We start from the raw sequence: 23,045 nt of genomic DNA on the forward strand, positions 1-23,045 counted from the left end.
AACTTAACAGCTGCAACTAGAATATCTAAATATTTTATCTACATAAAGTCTCCTATAAGATTTGTGTTACCATTCTTTATTATATGACAACAGATAATTATAAAGCAAATAATAAGTAAAAAATTATTTGAACTAAAATTATAAATAGAAAACAAAATATAGATATGTCTCACCTTAGGTTACGTCTAGGTTCCTAACAATGAAAGTAAATACTGCTTTTGCAAATTATTTTCCTATGATTCACATTTTCAGAGATGCTTTAATCTTCCTTTCTCAGGTCCCTTGCATGGGTTCTGGGTCCTAGTAATTTCTTTAATTACCTTACCTGTCCACTAAACAACATACTATAGGAACTCACTCTAATTCAAACATTTATTTTGATCTATGCCTAATCCACCACAGCTACTTAAGAGATGCAAAGAAGTGAAAATTTTAGCTTAGGTCCTCAAGGGACTACCAATCTAAGTAGGGAAGACAGTCATGCAAAACAGTACACTGCAGGCAAGATCAAGCCAGTGCTGTAACAGGTACCAGGAAGTATGCAATGAGCACACAAAGGAAGAAGCAGTAACTCTGGGTGTATGGGGAAATCCTGGGTGAATACTTTGGGAAACAGAAGAAATCTGTAATGTGAAACTATAGGGCCATGAGCATTTAATGATTTATTTGCTTTGAACATATTCAATTTTCTTTCTGGAAGGTTTTCTTAAAATGAGATACACCTTAGGCAAGAGACAGAACAACAGCAATCAAATCTGACATTCAATTATTTGGCAGAATTTCTGCTCTACCAGGCCTCATTACCCTCTCTTCCCACTTCTTTGGCCTATGATGTAAGCCTGCAAATGTCATTATAAGTGCATTGTTTAGCCTCACTCACATCCCAAAGGCTAAAAATGTTACTAATTTCTGGGATAGCATTTCCAGCCATTTTTTGGTTTCTCTTGCACTGCATCATTAATTTGCCAGGTTGCCACAATTAATCTCTAGTATGTGGGACTTGAATATGTAAAATGACAAATTTACACTGGCAAAATTCTTTGAAATCCTATTAAGAAACATGTGACATGGACAATCAACATTGCTATTAATGCTATAATAATCCACAAGCAGTATATGCATGAAAAATTTGAAAGATAATTTTCCTGTCAAATTTTAAAATACCTATCCTGGAAACAGACTTGCAATAACGTAATATTTATTTCAGACAAATAATAGTTTTCAAACAGATCAGGGGCAAAAACATGTTGGCATGCCTTTGGTTTTTAAGTTTTCATTACTGTTTGCTTCAAAATTTTTAAAAAAGAAAAAGATAATGCAGCCCTGGCCAGTGTGGTTCAGTTGATTTGGCTTCATCCCAAGTATCAAAAGGTTGCCAGTTCATTTCCAGGTCAGGGCACCTGCCCAGGTTGCAGCTCCATCCCCAGTAGGGGGCTGGCAGGAGGCAGTTGATTGATGCTTCTTTCTCATTGATGTTTCTCTCCCTCTCTTCTTTTCTCTAAAAATCAATAGTATGTACAGAGTGGCCAGATTATTATGGTCTCTGAACACATAATAATCTGGCCACTCAGTGTACATACTATATTTATCCTATCTAATAAAAGAGTAATATGCAAATTGACCATCACTCCAAGACACAAGATGGCTGCCCCCATGTGAACACAAGATGGCCACCACAAGATGGTTGGCAGGGGAGGGCAGTTGTGGGCAGTTGGGGGTGACCAGACTGGCAGAGGAGGGCAGTTGGGGGAGACCAGGCCTGCAGGGGAGGGCAGTTGGGGGGACCAGGCATGCAGGGGAGGACAGTTGGGGGGGACCCAGGCCTGCAGGGGAGGACAGTTGGGGGGACCAGGCCTGCAGGGGAGGGCAGTTGTGGGCGATCAGGCCTGCAGGGGAGGACAGTTGGGGGGACCAGGCCTGCAGGGGAGGGCAGTTGTGGGCGATCAGGCCAGCAGGGAGGGCAGTTAGGGGTGACCAGACCAGCAGAGGAGGGCAGTTAGGAGAGACCAGGCCTGCAGGGGAGGGCAATGGGGGGGACCAGGCATGCAGGGGAGGACAGTTGGGGGGGACCCAGGCCAGCAGGGGAGGGCAGTTGGGGAGGACCCAGGCCTGCAGGGGAGGGCAGTTGTGGGGGACCAGGCCTGCAGGGGAGGGCAGTTGGGGGCGACCAGGCCTGCAGGGGAGGGCAGTTGGGGGGGACCAGGCCTGCAGGGGAGGGCAGTTTGGGGGGACCAGGCATGCAGGGGAGGGCAGTTGGGGGCGACCGGGCCTGCAGGGGAGAGCAGTTAGGGGTGACCATGCCAGCAGGGGAGGGCAGTTAGGGGTGACCAGGCCAGCAGGGGAGGGCAGTTGGGGGCGACCAGGCCTGCAGGGGAGGGCAGTTTGGGGGGACCAGGACAGCAGGGGAGGGAAGTTGCGGGGGACCAGGCCTGTAGGGGAGGACAGTTGAGGGGGGACCCAAGCCTGCAGGGGAGGGCAGTTGGGGGCGACCAGGCCTGCAGGGGAGGGCAGTTTGGGGGGACCAGGACAGCAGGGGAGGGCAGTTTGGGGGGACCAGGCCTGTAGGGGAAGATAGTTGAGTGGGGACCCAGGCCTGCAGGGGAGGGCAGTTGGGGGCGACCAGGCCTGCAGGGGAGGACAGTTAGAGGCGACCAGACTGGCAGGGGAGGGCAATTAGGGGTGACCAGGTCAGCAGGGGAGGGCAGTTAGGGGCAATTGGGCCGGCCAGGGAGAGTTAGGTGTCTATCAGGCTGGCAGGCAAAAGCAGTTAGGGGCAATCAGGAAGGCAGGCAGGCGAGCGGTTGGGAGCCAGCAGTCCTGAATTGTGAGAGGGATGTTCGACCACACGTTTAGGCCCGATCAGAATCGGGCCTAAACGGGCAGTCGGGCATCCCTCAAGGGGTCCCAGATTCGAGAGGGTGCAGGCTAGGCTGAACGACACCCACCCAACCCCCACCCCCCCACCCCGTGCACTAATTTCGTGCACCGGGCCTCTAGTTATATAATAAAAGGCTAATATGCAAATTGTCACCTCGACCAGGAGTTCGACCAGCAGGCAGACCAGCCAACCGCCCATGTCATATCGCCCTGGCCAGGCTGGACGGACGGACCCCACCCATGCACGATTTCATGCACCAGGCCTCTAATATACACACACATACACACACACACACACACACACACACACACACACACAAACACACATATATACTGAGTGGCCAGATTATTATGCGTTAATAATCTGGCGACTCAGTGTGTGTGTGTGTGTGTGTGTGTGTGTGTGTGTGTGTGTATACACACTAGAGGCCCGGTGCACAAAATTTATGCCCGGGAGGGAGGGGGCTGTCCCTCAGCCTAGCCCGCACCCTCTCCAATCTGGGACCCCTCGAGGGATGTCCAACTGCCCGTTTAGGCCCGATCTAGGTAGGATCGGGCCTAAACGGGCGGTCGGACATCCCTCTCACAATCCAGGACTGCTGGCTCCCAACTGCTCTCCTGCCTGCTTTCCTGATTGCCCCTAACCACTTCTGCCTGCCAGCCTGATCACCCCCTAACCAATCCCCTGCCAGCCTGACTGATGCCTAACTGCTCCCCTGCCAGCCTGTTTGCCCCTAACTGCTCTCCCCTGCAGGCCTGGTCACCCTTAACTGCCCTCCCCTGAAGGCCTGGTCACCCCCCAACTGCTCTCCTCTGCAGGCCTGGGTCCCCCCCAACTTCCCTCCCCTGCTGGACAGCTTGTGGAGGCCATCTTGTGTCCACATGGTGGCAGCCATCTTTGACCACATGGGGGCAGCCATCTTGTGTGTTGGAGTTATGGTCATTTTGCATATTACTCTTTTATTAGATAGGAGATATATATAGTAATGCAGCCTTAAAAGACTTGTATAAAATTAAAAATACATTTAAAAATCTTGCCTTACCCGGCCAGTATTGCTCAGTGGTTGAGTGTCAACCTATGAACCAGAAGGTCACGGTTCAATTCCTGGTCAGGCATATGGGTTGAGGACTTGATCCCCAATTTGGATCATGCAGGAGGCAGCCAATCAATGATTCTCTCTCATCACCAATGTTTCCATCTCTCTCTCCCTCTCTGAAATCAATAAAAAAATATTTTTTAAAAATAAAAATAAAAAATAAAAATCTTGCCTGTTTTTAAAATACTCAGATTCCCAAATCCCAGATTGCAGTAAGAAATAAACACAATCTAATTTTATTATTTTTTCAAAACCCTACAATTTTAAGAAATCTAAGTATGATAAAATTGACATAGTCCATGTTTAAACACATACAATTCCTTCCTGAAATTCCTTTTTAAAAAATTTCAATGAGAAAAATGTCCGCCATGGATACATTTGTCTTTCATTTATATAGATGCTTCTTGTTTTCTGATAAGTTTCCCTAAGGAACTTCAAAAATTGTAAAAATGTAAACTACATCAATAAATTTGTTCTAAATTACTTTGAAATTTGTTTCCTTACTTATAATTTCTAAGGATCAGAATAACTTCATACTCCCTAAAGTTGTCTCCCTTTTGACTAGTTATAGAGAAGAACAGGGCTTTTATCTACAGTCCCTTTATGGTGAAGCCTTCCCTAAGTTACCCAAAAGTCATACAGTAGTCCCCCCTTATCCATGAGGAATATGTTACAGGATGCCCAGTGGATAGTACCAAATCCTATACATAGTATATTTTTTCCATATATATATATATATATATATATATATATATATATATATATATGCACACACACACACACACACACACACACACACATGCATACATACCTTTTACCTTAAAGGAAGCACTTTATGGCTTCTTTTTGGCATATCTGAACTGCCAGCATCAATACTCTTGTGCTTTGGGGCCATTATTCAGTAAAATCGATGTTACCTGAACACAAGCACTGCCACACCATGACAGTAGTTCTGATTATCTTAGATGGCTACTCCGTGACTAACAGGTGGGAAGCGTATATACAGGGGGGAGACACTGGAAAAAGGGATGATTCACATTCCAGGTGGAAGGAGTGGGACTACACAAGACTTCATTATGCTACTCAGAACTGCATGCAATTTAAGACTCATGAATTGTTTATTTCTGGAATTTTCCATTTAATATTTTCAGACTGTGGTTGACTATGGGTAACTGAAACTGCCAAAAGCAAAACTGTGGATGGGGGGGGGGGCACGCTACTGTAGTAGATTTCAGATGGTTATGCCTAGACAGAAACCTAAAGGCTGAACTAGTATTCCATGTAAACTCACTGGTGTTAAATGCAAATGTTGCACACACACACACACACACACACACACACACACCCCAAACAAACAAACAAACATCAAAGCTTGGGGTGCATGTATTCCTGAGAAAATGATCAATTCTAATGGGATCATGGGAGTTCAAAACATCAAATGAGACTGAGAGGACAGTTGTGAAGAAAAAAGGTACATGAGACAGTGTGTTGCAGTATTCTAAAAGGAAAGAGAACCCAGAAGTTGAGTAAGACTGGAATTAACAGAGCGGGTCGGGGTGTAAGGGAGATTTTGGAATAGTTAGGAAACTGAGGACCCAAATGAAAAGTTATTCAATGGTTGGTTGTTTTTCTTGTGTGCTGAGACCAGGGGATATCAGTTGAGTTAGGACATAAAACTATGAGAAGTTTTCAATGGAGGAAAGGGAGTGATGTTACCAGAGGAGAGCAGTATACATAGTGGTTGAGAACACAGACTTTGGAATCAGATAGAATCAGGTTCAAATTCAGGTGCTGTCATGTATTAACTGTTATTGAGCAAGTTACTTAACCTCTCTAAGCCCTGTTTTTTCCTGATTGTAATATAAGTGAAATGCCTTCAACTTTACATAGTTGTTAAAAAGATTAAATGAGATAACATCCTATGTAATAAAAGGCTAATATGCAAGTCGACTGAAAGGCGGAACCGGTCACTATGACATGCACTGACCACAAGGGGGCTGATGCTCAACACAGAAGCTGCCCCCTGGTGGTCAATGTGTGGCTGGTGAGTGCAGCGGCAGTGATGGAATCCTCTCCTGCCTCCAAGGCAGAGCTAAGGATGTCTGATTGCGGGGAGCGGGCCTAAGCCATCAGTCGGACATCCCCTGAGGGCTCCTGGACTGTGAGAGGGCGCAGGCCAGGCTGAGGGACACCCCCCCTGAGTGCACGAATTTTGTGCACTGGGCCTCTAGTATAAATATTTGGACAAGTCTAGCACATACAAAACATGTTATTATTATGATTAGGAAATGTAACTAGTAGTATGTTGGGGGCATATTTGAAAAAGGAGTCAATCTAAGATAAAAATAAACTGCGTGTGTGTTTGTGTGTTTCTCTAATACTGATATTCTGTTACTCTTATAGTTTTTGTTGCATATTTCTAAGGGTATTCTTCATCTTATGGAAATATGCCCAAAACTTAACACAAGGCAGATAATTTGAGAGTGAGACTTTATACTGCAAAATGATTACTTTATTATTGGGTGCTTTGAAACTATGTGCTTCTTAACATAAAACTAAAATGAATAAATTTAAATATACTTATGGATCCCTTCTATTGTGAAAACTGCAGTGACAATCCCTGGCAATGTGAGAAGACCTGTGTTCTAACTCTAGTTCCAGCTCTGTATAATAAATTTTTGGAGGTTACTAAAATATCTAGTACCAGTTATAGCTCAAAATCTATGGACTCGCTGGCCCAGCTAATTCCATAAGTCTAAAGTAGGCAGTGAGAGAAGATGTGATGGTAGCAGCTTTAAAGGTTTCAATAATAACGAGTTAAAATTGTTTAGGATGAGTGGATGGGCATCAGTTGTAAAGCTGTGTATTTTACCACTCCTAATCTTTTAAAGACTAAGACATTATGCAGAGGGTAAGTTAAGCCACTGCTGGTTACTGTGGCTTTCTATAAAAAAAAATAAAGGGTTAAATACAGGCAATCTTTGACTCTGGAATTTCAACTAAAGCTATGTGGTAAATGGAGTTGTGGCAATGAGTTTAGAGGTGTTTGAAAAGAAATGGCTCCTTAACTGGTAGTCGGTTCCAAGTCAGTGGAGATGTTGAGATACAAGTTTCTCTCTCATTTCTTGGGAGAGTATACAAGAGACTAAAGTATCTGATAGGGGTTGGGTGACTTCTAAGGATCCCTTCCAGCTCTATGGTCTCATGGCAAGCATCAATTTACATTGATCTTCTTCAGTCACTTATAGCCCTTATAAGTAGAGTTTAAACTTATGCTAATTTACTTTCTAAAGTATTTTGGATAAGGATCCCTGTCCCCTGACTCAGTCTGACTCCAAATGACCTTAAAATACTCCTCTCACTACCAATCATCATCGGCAACTTCTACAGGCTCAAGTACACTGGCAGCAAGAAAAGATGATAAACCAAAGCTAACAGAAGCAGACAGAAATAGAACAGAGTACAAATGGTTGTCAGGATCAAGTAAAGTTACCATAAAGAGGTGAGACCGGTTTCTGTTTATTTGCTTTGATGTGGCTTGGTAAACTACTGCTGAAGGCAATTTCAAAAGGGAGAGACAAACATGTAAAGTTAATCACTACAATCCAGTGTGTTAAGTGTTATAATAGAGGCCTGAACAAAGTGTTGTGAGAACACAGAGACTGACCAGTTTTGCTGGGAACCATCAGTGAAATGTCATGGAGGAAGTAATGAGCAAGCTGAGTCTTGAAGGATGAGTAGGAGTTGACTGGGTGGAAATGGAGAGAGGCATGGTTGTCAGAGAAAAAAATACATTCAAAGCCAGAGAGACACAAAGACTATATTTGGGAAGTAGTGAATAATTGTGCATGGCTGGAGTGTGAGGTTAAGGCCTCAAATTCTGTGCTTCTTAACAAGGATGGAATTAGGAGGTTGGGGGGAGAGGCAGAGCCAGACAGAGAATGATGGCACAGTAGAACATTGGCTTTACTCTCTGGGTGAAATATAGGTTTTGGAATAACTTTGGTTTTTACTCTAGACAAGATGGGTAGACATGGAGGGGGGATTCTTCTCTCAAGTATAAGGATTAACAATAACTGAGAGGAGTCTAGTCATGCCAGTAGGTGTGTTTGTGCCCATTTGGTTAATGGGGTAAGTGTGCTGCTCTGAGAAACAATAAAAGCTAAGTATGAAGAGGAAGATGCAACAGTATGGGAAGGCACATATGCTTAGACAACAGACACACACCTTAGGGAGCTGACACATGAGGCACAGGAGCATCTCAATAACCATTAATGATAGCTTTAAAATGCATTTAAAAATGTTCTATGCCTTAAAAAGTGCAATGGCATTTTAGAAACTTGTGAATGTAACATAATCATCCTTCCATCGCTTAAGTACTTATGAGTCACTACAGCTAAAATCCACTATTATCTGAGATGACTACCATTCTTAACCACAACTCCTAATGAGAGGTGGAAACTCAGGAAAGGGGAACTAATAAACATTTCTCCTCTGAGGCCAGGTATCTAACCAGAAGTCTCCCTTTGTTCACAGCAATTTCAGGCCTGTTGAAACCCAACCTATGTTCTCAGTTCCACTGCCACTCCAGAGAGCTTCCCCAACCCCCCATTATCATGTTGGCTGTCTTTAGAGGACTTTTGAAAACAAATTAACATTTTTAAATATTTTCATTTTTTCTTTTGGATTCAAACAATTATTATTGGAATTATTAACTATTCATAAGTTTGCTAAGTTTTGGGTACTCTGAATGCAGCATGCTTCATATGCTGAGATGATGCTGAAGATTTGGGTATGATACTGAATCATCCACATGCTCTTGTATGAGCCTCCTTGTAATCAACTGTCTAGCATTTAGGGTGCAGTCTGTGATATGGAGCAAAACAAAGCAAACTGGCCCAAATGGGGATTGGACCCATGACTTCATTAGCAGCACAGCCTAAAGAGCAGTGTGTGGTTATTTACTGTTCTTCATATGCAACACACATTTCAAAGGTTTAGCGGACTTTTTCAGACCCCTTAGCCAGGGAGCAACAGAAGGTTGTCTTAGAAGAATGCCTTAGGTTTAAAGCAGCCTGAGGAATTTAAAAGAGATTCTCTTTTCTCCCATCCTCATTGAAGTAGCAATAGTTGGAGCCTTTTAGCCATTTTTTAAATTGGATTGTTTGTCTTCCTGGTGTTGAGTTGTATATGTTCTTTACATGTTTTGGAAATTAACCCCTTATCACATGTATCATTGCCAAATATGTTCTCACACCAGTGCACCCCCTTTTCATTTTGTTGATGGCTTCTTTTGCTGTGCATAAGCTTTTTAGTTTGATGTAGTCCCACTTATTTTTTCGTTTCCCTTGCTCTATGAGGTGTATTAGCAAAAATATTGCTACAAGAAATGTGATATTTTGCTGCCTATGATTTTTTCTAGAATTGTTATGGTTTCATGACTTACATTTAAGTCTTTTATCCATTTTTAGTTTATTCTGGTGTATGGTGTAAGTTGGTGGTCTAGTATCATTTTTTTTTTCATGTACCTGTCCAACACCATTTATTGAAGATACTGTCTTTACCCCATTGTATGCTCTTGACTCCTTTGTCAAATATTAATTGAGGGGGCTGGTGCTGGGTGGAGGTGGGCAAAGTGGGGGTGGAATGGAGGATTATCTGTAATAGTGTCAACAGTAAAAATAAAAATAAATAAATAAATACAGCTGGAACCTTTTAAATCAGCTTTGTGGAACATATGAAAATAGCTGGGTATAGCAACAGGAAGTTGAGTTCTGGGCAATCCCTTTAATTAAAGCTTCTGAAGAATTTATTTTATGGCTTTTTAAATCTCTTTCACTGCTAGCAAGGGCAAAAAAGTTGGCATTTCAATATATAATTAAAAAATGAGGGCCCTGGCCACTGTGGTTCAGTTGGTTGAGTGTTATCCTGCACACCAAAAGGTTACCAGTTCAATTCCCAGTCAGGCCACAGCCAGGTTTGTGGGTTCAATCCCAGGCTTGAGTGTGTGCAAGAGGCAACTGATTGATGTTTCTATCCACATCAATGTTTCTCTCTCTCTCTCCCTCTACCTTCTTCTTTCTCTAAAATCAATAAAAACATAGTTTTTTTCTAAAAAATGAGGGTTAAAAATATTAGACAAGAACTTGCTAATCTAGTTTGAATGATGAAACCTATAGTTTCAATGTTACAGGATACTTCTCTGAGCTGAAGTAAAATTGAAAAATTTTCTGAACATTAGACTAACTGTAAATCTATATTTTATGAATATAATGTATTTTTTCACTTTTAAGTTTTAAACTACTGATAATGCACATCTGATATTAATAATTAGAGCTTCATTCTCAATAGAATGTATTAGACACCATTTTCATCTTTAAATTTCTTAGCACCTATAAAATTCTTATTGCAATAGAACTTTTTTAAAAGTTACCATTTGTCCATGTCTATTTTATTTGTTATATAAGTATGGATTTTTCAATTCCTTTTCTTAAGAAACAACTCAGATAATGTAGCTCTTCAGGACAAGCCTTTTATAGTGAATGCTTGCTCTTTATTTAAAACGTTAGAGAGAATGTAAAAAAACTCGAAGTTGTTTCTAAGATAAATATATTTATAACACAAGATAAAGAGTTAACAACAAAAAGTGTTTAACCTTTAAAGAACACTAAATTTTTATCAATAATTAAATGGAAATTTTTCCAGTGTTCTACTTTGAGTGTTCACATTTGAGGTAGTATGAAGTTTGAGGAAGAGCAAAGATCATGGAGAAGGGCTTTGTTTCTTTGCCTTTTAAGGAAATCTTTTAAAAGTATTTTCTCATGCTCATAAAGTAACTAAATATGTAATATTAAATTGCTGCACAAAACTTCAACATTAACTTATCCTAAAGTACTCAAATTACTAGCAACATTGTCCTCTAAAAGTGGTTAAGAGCATATTATTTGCATAATATTTTAAAGAGGAATAATTGGCTTGAGCATTCATTGGTTTAAGTATTCTTCTAGAATACTAAGACACAATTCTGTGCTCTTATTCTTTCAGATCCTAATGACTCAAATACTTTAGACACTTATATGTAAATGCTCAGACAAAAGTAAATATACCATTAAACGCCTACATTTTGATTTTAGACCACATCTAATATAATAATGATTTCATGTAATATTTGTATTCTAATTTATTTTCACCACTTCAGTCTTTCCTCTGAAAAAAATGAAAAGCATCTCAAGCAATGATTCTCAGGAAAAAAAGATAGATATTAGTTTACTGCACTGAAACAAAATATGAAATTCATTTTAATGGAACAATAGGAAAGCGAAATCTAAACTATTAACTTTTATTTTTCAGGGCTATAATCCAACTGGTCTAGCTACTCTTTGGTGAAGTGTGTGTGTGTGTGTGTGTGTGTGTGTGTGTGTGTGCGCGCGCGCACAATCTTTTAAGTGTACTCTATGTCTGAGGTTTTCATTTTTTTCACAGCAAATTCATTTTCCCCTTCAAATATTTGTTAGCAATCTCTCAAAATACTCAACACTTTGTATATGGCACTTTGATAATAAAATTTATAAATATGCTAATAATTTTGGACTTTTTGTCCATGTAGGATAAAAACAAGCCAAAAAGTTATACAGAGTATTTTGCTTTTACCCAGAGTGAACTATGGATGAACTAAAATAATTTCATAAATTGCTTTACATATATTTCTGCTTTTTAAAAAGATATTTGTATTTTTAAATACATTTTTATTGATTTCAGAGAGGAAGGGAGAGGGATAGATAGAAACATCAATGATGAGAGAGAATCATTGATTGGCTGCCCGCAACCCCAGCATGTGCCTGCAACCCCAGTATGTGCCCTTGGCCGAAATCAAACCTGGGACCCTTTAGTCCACAGGCCAACGCTCTATCCATTGAGCCAAACCAGCTAGGGCTATTTCTGCTTTTATTACAGATGTAGAGTATCTGTTCATCCAGTATCATCATCACCTCCTCTGCCTCTCTGGCAAAAAAAAATCACTTCCTACCTAGGATTATAATTATTATTTTCTTTTTTTATTTTTATGTTTTAAAATTTTTTCATCTTTATTTTTATTTTTTAGGATTATAATTATTTATATAACTTCATCTCTCTCCTACTATATTATAAATTCCTAAGGCAAAATTTAGATGAGATTTGCAGGATGAATATTTAAACATGATTAAAGGGGGAAATTGCAGCCTCCTATTAGAAAAATGGTAAAGTTTAGTTAGATGTAAGAATGGGGTCAATTTCTTGTAGTTTACCCTCTCCTTATGAACCAAGAGCAAAAGCCCATTTTCAGCTTCTACTATACCTTCACTTTTTTACAAATGGCCTTTTCTGCTTTTCTACCCAAAAACATTGTGCCTGTAGCGCTTAATCAAAGCAGCATAGGGACTTCAACTGGAGACTCTGAATATCTGAAACATGTGATAAGGAATTCGAATTTGATATATTCACTATACTTAATTCCTATGGCACTCAGTGCTATATGAATCAGACCATTCTTTATAACTCAGGAGCTATTACCCATACGGGGAATGTTTCTTACTCTTTAGTCACTCTTTCCACATCCTGCTGGCTATTTTCTGGCCACCTCTCTTCACATTAGCTCAACCACAGATAATGAAGGAGTGCATTAAACTAGCAGCTAAAATAAAAATTCTAGAGTTCCACAGATTATATTTAACTGTCCTATCCTATCCTATGGATAATTTTGAGTGAAGGGTATATAACAATCTAGGTTCCAAGCTATACCTTAAATTAAATGCTTATAAAATCTGATAAACAGTTTCTCATTTGGTAATTTATACACTGCAACTAACAAGTTAAGTATAAGTTTTAGTAAGCAGACCATCTTCCTTTTTGTAAAAAGGCAACAACATGCAGACTGTAAACTAAGCTAATTAATTTGCATAGCGTTTTTGATACAGCTAATTTATTTCTTCAAAAAGCATATTTTAGCCAGGAATCTTGTCACAGCCACTTGCCAAAAATCATCTGGCCTTAACATCTCCAGAATGAGCTTCCATGACAATAGTGTACAGTCAGAAGTGACTCATGTACAGCTTTTCTTTTCATAAAAAAAATCAATATGGGTGATGCTACAGTGAGAACTGATATTAAATTTGGTGATGGGAGGGCTTTTTCACAATGAGCCAAGTTTAGTTACCTAAAATAATCCTATATAATAAAACCCTAATATGCAAATCGACGGAACAAGGGAACGACTAGTCGCTATGACACGCACTGACCACCAGGGGGCAGATGCTCAACACAGGAGCTGTCCCCTGGTGGTCTGTGTACTCCCACAGGGGGAGCACTCCTCAGCCAGAAGCTGGGCTCACGGCTGGTGAGCAGTGCTAAAGGAGAAGGCCTAAGCTGGCAGGCAGACATCCCCTGAGGGGTCTGAGGGACCCCCCCACCCCGTGCATGAATGTCATGCACCGGGCCTCTAGTAAAAAATAATAATGATCACAAAATAGTCTACCCTAAGAAGGGAAATATAAATTAAGCTGCTTACAATGGTTTTAAACTCATAGTGCTTTAGAAAAGTGACAGATTATAACACCAAAATATAAAAGCAATGTGTTTTACAACAAATTTATAATCACCCAGAAATACCCAATCTAGCCAGGACCTGTTAGCTATTTCTACTACCTCAAGAAAACTAATAGTAAGTGAACAGATGTAACACGCAATCAATCTCTCTCTCTCTCTCTCTCTCTCTCTCTCTCTCTCTCTCTCTCTCTCATACACACACACACACACACACCCCTCACTCACACAAAACAAAACAAAACTCCAAAACAAAACATATCATTTTTTGTGGTCACACTGTTCCCTAGAAAGGAACAAACTTTCATTGCTAGTTTTTCAGAATTAAGCAGTTCAACAAAGTAGCACAGTTCAGAATCAAGCTCTAGACACCTCCCACACCTGCATAATTATTTCATTGTGAAGAGCACCAAGTACAACAAAGTAAACTAGAAGAAAGACAGTCTTTTAAGTTTGAGGATAGACCACACTTCTCTTTTATGAAATAAGAACATATTTATTAATCACTTATATGTGTTATAATCACTTAGAATCCACATTCCTTTTACGAAATAAGAACCCATCTACTAACAACTTATATATGATTTTCATTCTTGAAAAATTACTACCAACTTGAATTTTCACAAAGAAATAAATCTACACTTTGGTGAGCAATTTATTGGCCAACAATTTTAAGGAATATTCTTTGACTGTGACTTTTGTGTTCATCTGTATGAGTTTTAATTCTCTTATCTATAAAAGTGCATAATCTAAGTAAGGGAGGAAATAAATTGTCTATGTTTTCTAACATGAAAAGCCATAAATACAAATAGCTTGGTAAATTCTAGGAATTATTCTTCTTCAACTGGGACAAAGAATATTTCTACTTTGAAGTTTTGACTACTAACTGTTGTGGACCTTAATTTGTCACCATGGATAAACTTCTATCAATAATTCTGAGTCCTCCATCCTGCTTCTTACTAGTATTTGCTATAATCTTTCCTGCTTTTACACAGAGTCTCCAAGGACAAGGAAAGAATAGTCTATCTCATAGTTCCATGTTATAAATCTTTTTACAAAGTTTTCCTGCAGAAACTATGCATTTTTACAATGGGGAGGAAATCCTCAGCCTATTTATACAGTTTTACTTCAATCTAAAATAAAAATTTCAACCAAGAAAACATACACCTTGACCATGATAAATGTTTTAATTTTAAAACAGTATGTTTATAAATAAAAACTTAAACTAGGAGAGGCAGTTTATTTTAAAAGTAGCTGTTCATTTTTTTTATATTTAGGTTTCAGGGATTAAGGGACCACAAACAAACTAGATCATTGTCTTCTATAAAATGGTTAGCTTTTTAAAAGAAAAAAAAAAGGTACTTGTCAAGGGGGGAGGGTGGTAAGCGAGCAACCAAAGGACTTGTATGCATGCATATTAGCATAACAAATGGACACAGACACTGGGGTGGTGGGGGCTTGTCCTGGGGAGTTGGCGTGGCCAGGGAGGGGTCGATGAGGGAAAAAGGAGACTTATGTAATACTTTAAACAATAATAAAAAACATTTGCAAAGGAGAAAATACAACTGATAATTGATTAGCAGACACAAAGAAAAGTTTTAAAGGCCATAGTTAATAGGGAAAAAAACCATCACAAATTAAAACAAAATACAAACAATTTCATATGTATTGTTTAAAGTTTCTTTTAAAAATCAATCATAAGATGGAAATATTAGGGGTAATTGGGTAGCAGATATAAGGGAATTCTTTGTACCATTTTTGCAGCTTTTCTGTAATTCTAAAATTAGTTTATTGATCTATTTGTCTATTCCTGCATCAATTCCAAACTCTTAAACCCTGTAGTGTTATAATAAAATTTGATATTTGGAAAATTAAAGTACTCAAACAAGTATGTGTATACCTGTGTTCACAGCAGCATTATTTGCAATTGCCAAAAATTGGAAGCCACTCAAGTGTCCATAGATGGATGAATGGATCAACAAAATGCGGTAGATACATTCAATGGAATATTATTCAGCCTTAAAAGGAAAGGAAATTCTAACACATTCTACAACATGGATGAACCTGAAGACATTATGCTAAATGAAATAAGCCAGTTACAAAAGGACAAATATTGTATATGAGGTACCTAGAAGAGTCATAGTCATAGAGACAGAAAGTAGAAAGAGCTGGGGGAGGGGGAAATGGGGAGTTAGTGTTTAGTGGATATAGAATTTCAGTTGAGGAAGATGAAAAAGTTCTAGAGATGAATGGTGGTGATGATGCACATCAAAGGAACTTAAGGTCATAGAACTATACAATTAAAATTGGTTAGAATGATAAATTTCATGTTATGTATACTTTATAATGAAAAAAAGGTTACAGCTGAGTAATATTCTGAAAAGTGAACAACAGTCTAATCACAGTTGAAGATAGTAAAAAAACAGATTTTAAAAAAGATACCTGTACCTAGGGAGTCTTTAATTTCATTGTTTATTTTTCATTTTGCTTTCTCCTTCCTTTTTATCCCCAGCCCCTAAATTCATTTTATTCCATTTGTAAATTTTGTGATTTATGGGTTTTTAAGATTGGAAGAATAGACTACAAGATCACCAATTATTATGTTAAGAAAAACAGTATTCTTCTTGGAGTCTAGTCCATTATTTAAATGCAGCCAAAGAACACAATTTCATACTATATAGTAGTATGCTTGTGTAATAAGCATTATCCTTTGCTACAATATTAATCCAAGTGAATTTTCTTCTGACTAGTCTATACAAACCCGAGTTATATACTTTTTATAATCCCATCTATGGATTTCCTGAAATCTAAAATATAACAAAATTTTAATCTTAACTCTTAACTAGAATTTTTAAAGAATTATTGATCCATGATTTATACAATTTATAGTAATCTGCTTTCAAGTTTATTTTTTTCATGAAGCTGAAAAACATATATATTTAGAAAAATTTATGTTGTCTCATCTTAAATGTAGCAGTTAAGAGCTTGGACTTTGCAGTGAGATGGCCCGATTTGAATCCCGGTTCTACCACCTAATACTTACTATATGTGTAAATGGGTAAAATATTTAAATTCTATACATTTTAGTTTCCAGAAGGAAAGGAACGTGGGGGGAGGTAGAAGCAGGTAAAGGGGAATAAATGGTGATGGAAGGAGACCTGACTTGGGGTGTACCCTTGGAACCTATGTAATTTTGTTAACCTATGTCAACCCAATAAATTCAAGCTAAGAGTTGTTGTGAGGAACGGGAATATAAAGCTCCTTTACAGTGTCTGACATTTAGTAAGGTTCTTAATAAATGGAAGCGATTAACAACAACAATAATAACAACAGTAACAGCAACAGCATGTAGAAATAATATGTGCCCTATTGGACTGAAAGATATATTGTAACTTAAAAATTACGCCACAATTTTGATTCTGAAATGAAAAAGGAGCAACTGCATATTATAAGACTTGTTTTCTTTTGTTCTCTTCTAAATAACTTCTTATTATCATATTAAGCAAAATAAATTAAACAAAAATGAGAAGACCAGGTATGTATATGTATACACACGTATACACACACACACACACACACACACACACACACACACACACATCTCTAATATGATATATACAATTTCAAGAAGTTGTATAAAAATACAAGGAAAAAGTTGAAAAGTAAACAGGAAGAGACACAGACTAAAATGAGGGTAATCAGGTATACAAATGTAGAAAATTTCCAAGTTCAACTATTTGAACAATTCAGAATCACATTATTATAAAAATATATATACTGTAATTCTTCTGGAAATTACCCTTGGAGACAGATCCACAAGTCCAGAAAAGTTGGATATTTTCATCCTTTCTTATCAATTTAGGCAAAAAAACCCCATATTTTCTTTAAATAAAACCGAATTGCTACTACAGTTACAACTAATAAAAACTTACAAAGTATAATATTTGATACTGGGATTTCTGGCACATTTCATTAGAAAGTACATAGGGTTTCCATACTATCAACGCAGACTCCCCAACCACAAAGAAAAAGAAAAAATTTAAAACAGAATGAATGTATCTGAAAATATAATCCTTAGAACACTAATGGCATAAGATATTGGAGTGGAAGGACGAAAGGGTTCAATAGTAAAAAAAGAAAAGCTGAAGTCTGGGAAGTGCTTTTCTCTCTCTCTCTCTCTCTCTCTCTCTCTCTCTCTCAGAGATGAACAATACTGTGAACATAAAAGGTTCTGCGAAGTCCTGCAGTGAGCAGATCTATTTAAATTTGTTTAACCAGTGCTTCCAAAATATATTTGGCCATATAATCCTTTTCTTCAGGCAATACCAAGGAACCAGTCAGTGTTCCTCATAACAAATTATATTAGGAAATGCATAATAAATTGCCTTGATTAGCTATTAAAAGTGTAATTTCATATGCACCTGTCCCAAAGACATGGTCACTGGCAGAATCTGCTAAAGTCTCCAACTCATTTTAAGACTTGAGCAAATTCTGCCAATAAATTCAATAAAATTTTTTTAAAAAAATTAGTTCATAGTATTTCACATCAGGGGAAAAAACTAACATGCCTAGACTAGCATTTATACTATCTTTAGCAAGTTGTACTTATTTCCTGAATATGTTTTGACCCCTTTACTGCCTGTCTGTTATTTAATCAAGTCCAAACACCAAGTTTCTAATACCTGTGAAAATCTAAGAATGAATTTGACCCTCCAAGCCTTCGCTTTTTTTTTTCTGGGCTTCATTACAAGCAAAGAAAATTCTGTAGCTCTGAGCTCCACCTTCAAATAAAAGAATACTAAACTCAGTTACCAGCATTTTATCAACTGGTGTTATGAGCTGCATTTATGTGATTCTACAATAAATAATGAATGTTCCACAACCTTAATCCTGAAGCGAAGTAGTGCTTGATTATTACTTCATTCCCCTAAGATCTCTCTAACATCCCTATTTTGTACATAGAACAAAATACATACAGTAATTACTACTTTATCCACTGGATGTTAAGCAACTTGCCTTAAGTACCAATAGTCAGGAGAGACCAATTTCTTATTGGACGGACACTTGTACATATTACAACTATAGAAATTGTATTAAATAATCACTCTGAAATATGAACAAAAACAGGAAATTCCTTTACTAATAGCTTATTATTTAAGGAATTTTCTTCTTTTGAAATAATTTTGGAACACAATTTGCTAGAAATCAAAACTTGAAATGAAAAAAATCAGATGGCATGCTAGATAGCTTTTTGTGAGTTCAAAAAATTAAGAACTAAGTCCTAAAAACTGTAATTAGGCATTCATTACTTTGTCTTTGCGTTAGATGAAACAAAATAAATAAGCTGTAATTAATTCTGGGTAAAGTGTGAATGTGAATGATTATGCTGCCAGGCTGTGGCATCATTTTCTTCCTAGGTTACTGGTTCCATTTAAAAATATATAAAAGTATAACAAAATGTGCAAGATGAAATAGATATCAATACTTTTTAAAAAGTCTAACAGAGAAGACACAATGACTAAAATTGTGGAAATAATACATTTTGGTAACCTATGGACATTTGGTCATTGATTTGCAAATGAAACAAAATAATCTGGTATTGAAAGAAAAGAAACACTTTAAAACATCTATGGCAGAATACATGTAATCACAGTATTTTATATTATGATAATATATATCAATAACATTTTACCAGATATATGGCAAATGGTTGAAGAAAAATATTGAACATGAAAAGAGTCAAGAATATTGACAATTCAGTAAAGGGAAATGAATTAAATAATCAGGTTCAAGTTTTGTGTTTGTTTGTTTTTTAATGTAGAAACAGAGGTAACAAAAATTGGTCTTCACCTGGTAAGTGTGTACTCCCTGAGTCCTGAATGCAAATTCATGGCAGAAAAAGTACCTATGCATCCACGCAACCTTTTGTCTCGACCAATCTTCCATGTTACAAACAGTGGGCTGTAATGGAAGATAAAAACAGGGTAAATCAATCAATCAATTCAACTTAAGTATTTATTGAGCATTTTCTATATGCAAAGTTAGATGCCTGATATATAAAGACCAAATGACAAAACCAAATAGGACTGCATTTAGCAATAATTACAGCTACAATATATTGAGCATACCCTATGGTAGGCAGCACAATAAATGTTTTAAACAAATTATCTGTTAGCCTCATCAACACCTCTAAGAGGCTAGTGTTATTACTAACATTTCTATTTTAGGTATGAGGCAGTCTCACAGTTCATACATAAAGTAGGAACTCCAACCTGGACAATCCTGACTATAGGACCTTAACCATCATTTCCAAAATGCCATCATAACTGACTGCCTGATTCCTCATTTAAACCTCAAGTTACTGATTGATTCATAAGTCTAGTTTAAAAAATCTGGGGGCAAATCACCAATTTCAATAAATACTTAACTGAATATATTGGGACAAAGCACTGTAAAAGGTGCTACAGGAAATACAAAGTTGCCTAAAACATAGTTGTTGCTCTCTAGGAGCCAGTACAGAAGGCAGACATGTTCATAGTAAACTGCTATAAATTAAGCTACTGGGATAGAAGAAAATTTCATTGAACTTGATCATCTTCAGCTTGGTTTATAAAAATAAGTAGGGTTCGGAGATGAAGGACAACAGCAAACATTAACAAAGTAATTCTTTGAAACCAGAAAATTTATTTTAAATTTTAGATAAAATTATTGCCAATAAGTACAATCTCTCAAGCATCAACTACAGAAGGACTGGTATCAACTGTAATATAATGGCATCAAGAAAGTAATATAGTTTTAAATGAAGTTTAATACAGTAAATGTTTGGATTCTATAGCAAACCACTGACAGCCTCAATTATTGGTTAAGTCTAAAAGCAATGATTTTCATCAGAAGCTACTTTATATGTTTTATGAAATAAATTAATTTACACACATTAGGACATTTTAAAAAATAATAAACACCTATAGTTGGGGATGGCTCGTGTTAATATGAGTATTAACAGTATTGTTAGTATCATGTAATAGATTTCAACTTTCTAAAAATTTAAATTTTAGGGGAATATACCATATGTCATTTTTTGTGATAATATGCTGTTGAGTTGGAGAACACATTATTTCTTTAAAGTAGCTTCTAGTGAGTCACCAGAGGTTGAATAGATATCCTGTTGAAGCACTTCAATCACCCATCCCAAACATTTAAATTGTGCTGAGTTCTGACAGGTAGCCACAATGGCAGACAGGTTCCAAATAAACAGTATACAAACCAAGGAGCAGTACTAAGAATTACCTTCTTCCTGGAGTCAAATACCCAGAGGCACTGAAAAAGATGACTAAAGTACAGGGCCAAGCTGTGGTTGATATTAGTATTCAAGTGCTAAATGAACTACAGTAAAGGTACTAAAATAAAAAGCAAAAGGTAAATTCTAGGTTTTCTGTTTTCTACATCATGTGTACTGAATATATTATAACTTGATAAAAGATTCTAATGCTCCCATTGGAAATTTCCTCTAATTGCTCTTGACTAATATTAGATCAGAAAGACAAGAATTAGACCCATTATATGAACAGTAAGACATCAATCCTCTCCCATAACAATGCCTATGCAAAATATCTCTACACAAGCCATGTCCCTTGGCAGACCCTGAACAAAGTGAATCACACTGTACTATATATAACATGTCTTTAAAACACCACGATGGCTTCTCAATAACACAGAACCAAGGGGCATATTCTCTCCTCAGTGACTTGAGAGAAAATCTAAAAATACAAGTGAATTCATTTCCTATCAGAAACACAAGAAATGAAAGTCTTTTAAAAGTACTTTCAATTCTCTTATTTATCACATTAATATATATATATATATATATATATATATATATATATATATATATATATATATAATCCTCTCTACTCAAGAAAACACTCAAAATTCGTAGGATAAATAGAAAACACAGATTAAACAATATGTTATGAAATATGTTGGAGGGCATTCAAACACATAGTGGGGGGAATTATAGTTTCTTATAATGCTACTAGAGGCCCAGTACATGAAATTCGTGCATGGGTAGGGTCCCTAGCGGCTGCCAGCCGGGGTCTCCCTTCCCCAGGCTGCCTGCTGCCACCGCTGGCCAGGGCCTCCCTTCCCCTGGCTACCAACTGGGGCCTCCCCTCGCACCTGCCTTGGCCTGGTGCCGCCCACTCACCTGCTCCACCATCCCGCTCTTGTCAGGGCCCATCGGGGCCAGCAGCGCCTCCACTGCCGCCCGCTGCCAGTGCTGTGTTGACAATGCCCACCATGTTCCATGCTGCCCCCTGGTGATCAGTGCATGTCTAACTCCTGGTCGGTTGAACTGCCACCAATAGGGTCAATTTGCATATTAGCCTTTTATTATATAGGATGTTTTCACTGATGAAGTGATGATTAGTCAGGAGGTAGGGCTCTAGAGGATAAGCTGCATTTTTCTATGCAGCCTGGGAGAAAAGGCACTCCATAATAACTAAGAACATGAAGATGTAGAAGTGCACAACACTGTGGTCTCTTCCAGATTTAACATTCTATACATTTCAAGCACTACTGAATATGTGTTCTAAAGAGCTTGCATAAAAAGCAAAGCAGATGCAGAATTGTCTGTACTCTCCCTGTTCCTTACCAACATTCATTCTGGTATTGTGGGGAACTATCTGTATCAAAGATGTGAAGGATTTATACTTCACAACCTCACTGTGTTTATGGCAGATGCCTAAAGATGCAAGAAATCAGACTTTTAGTAGACAGAATAAAACTATTCCTTCAAAACCTTGGACTCTAATTTCTCATTTACAAAGGCTCATCCAATATCTTTTATAAAGAATACATATAAGGAATTAAAAAGCACACACAAAATACCTAAAAGCAATATTTAATGGGAAAAGATTGGGAAGTTGATGATTTTAAAGTAGACTGAAACAGAATAAACATAAATGAGCACAAAAGATTATACCTTTAGAGTGATAACTGCTTTGTACAGGGCAATGAGTACAGGGACATTCACTATGTATTATCTAAAAATAGTAACAAAAAAGTTTTATTTTTCCCAACACACAGAGGGGAAAAATAGGCAAATTAGAAAAAGAGATTTAAACCTGTTGCGAGAAGCTGCTCAATGACAAGGATATAAGGAAAATAGTTCATGGTAGGACAGAAATGGAATATTTTTGGAAAATATTTTTACCATATGGTTTAAGGCCACCTACATACATTGAAAAAATACCACAAAATAGAAAAGGGCTCACAATGAAATGAAATATTAATGGAAATGTTTATCTGAGGGTAACTAGACATTGCTTTTTAAGGAATTTTCCTACTTCTGAACATTTTATACCACTATGTTTTAAGAAACCTTTGGAGAAACTCTCTCCATTTTTCCGAGCCTGTAGACAGGAACACTTAGTAACTACCTAATCTAAGTGAATCCTCCCTTCCAACTGGCAGCCAATACCATCAGGTCAATAG

The 23,045-nt window shown here is 37.7% G+C and overlaps 1 protein-coding gene across 2 annotated transcripts in view; it reads right to left on the reverse strand.

Annotated features, from left to right (window-relative positions):
• Nucleotides 1-23,045, reverse strand: part of AMMECR1 (AMMECR nuclear protein 1) — a 117,384-nt gene that overhangs the window by 60,836 nt on the left and 33,503 nt on the right. For both annotated transcript variants that reach the window (XM_079765206.1, XM_079765205.1), the window contains exon 2: nucleotides 19,404-19,514. In XM_079765206.1, the coding sequence (XP_079621332.1) occupies nucleotides 19,404-19,514 (111 nt within the window). The remainder of the gene's footprint in view (nucleotides 1-19,403; nucleotides 19,515-23,045) is intronic.

This window comes from Cnephaeus nilssonii (genome assembly GCF_951640355.1).
Source record: "Cnephaeus nilssonii genome assembly, chromosome: X".
In the NCBI taxonomy this organism is placed as follows: Eukaryota; Metazoa; Chordata; class Mammalia; order Chiroptera; family Vespertilionidae; genus Cnephaeus; species Cnephaeus nilssonii.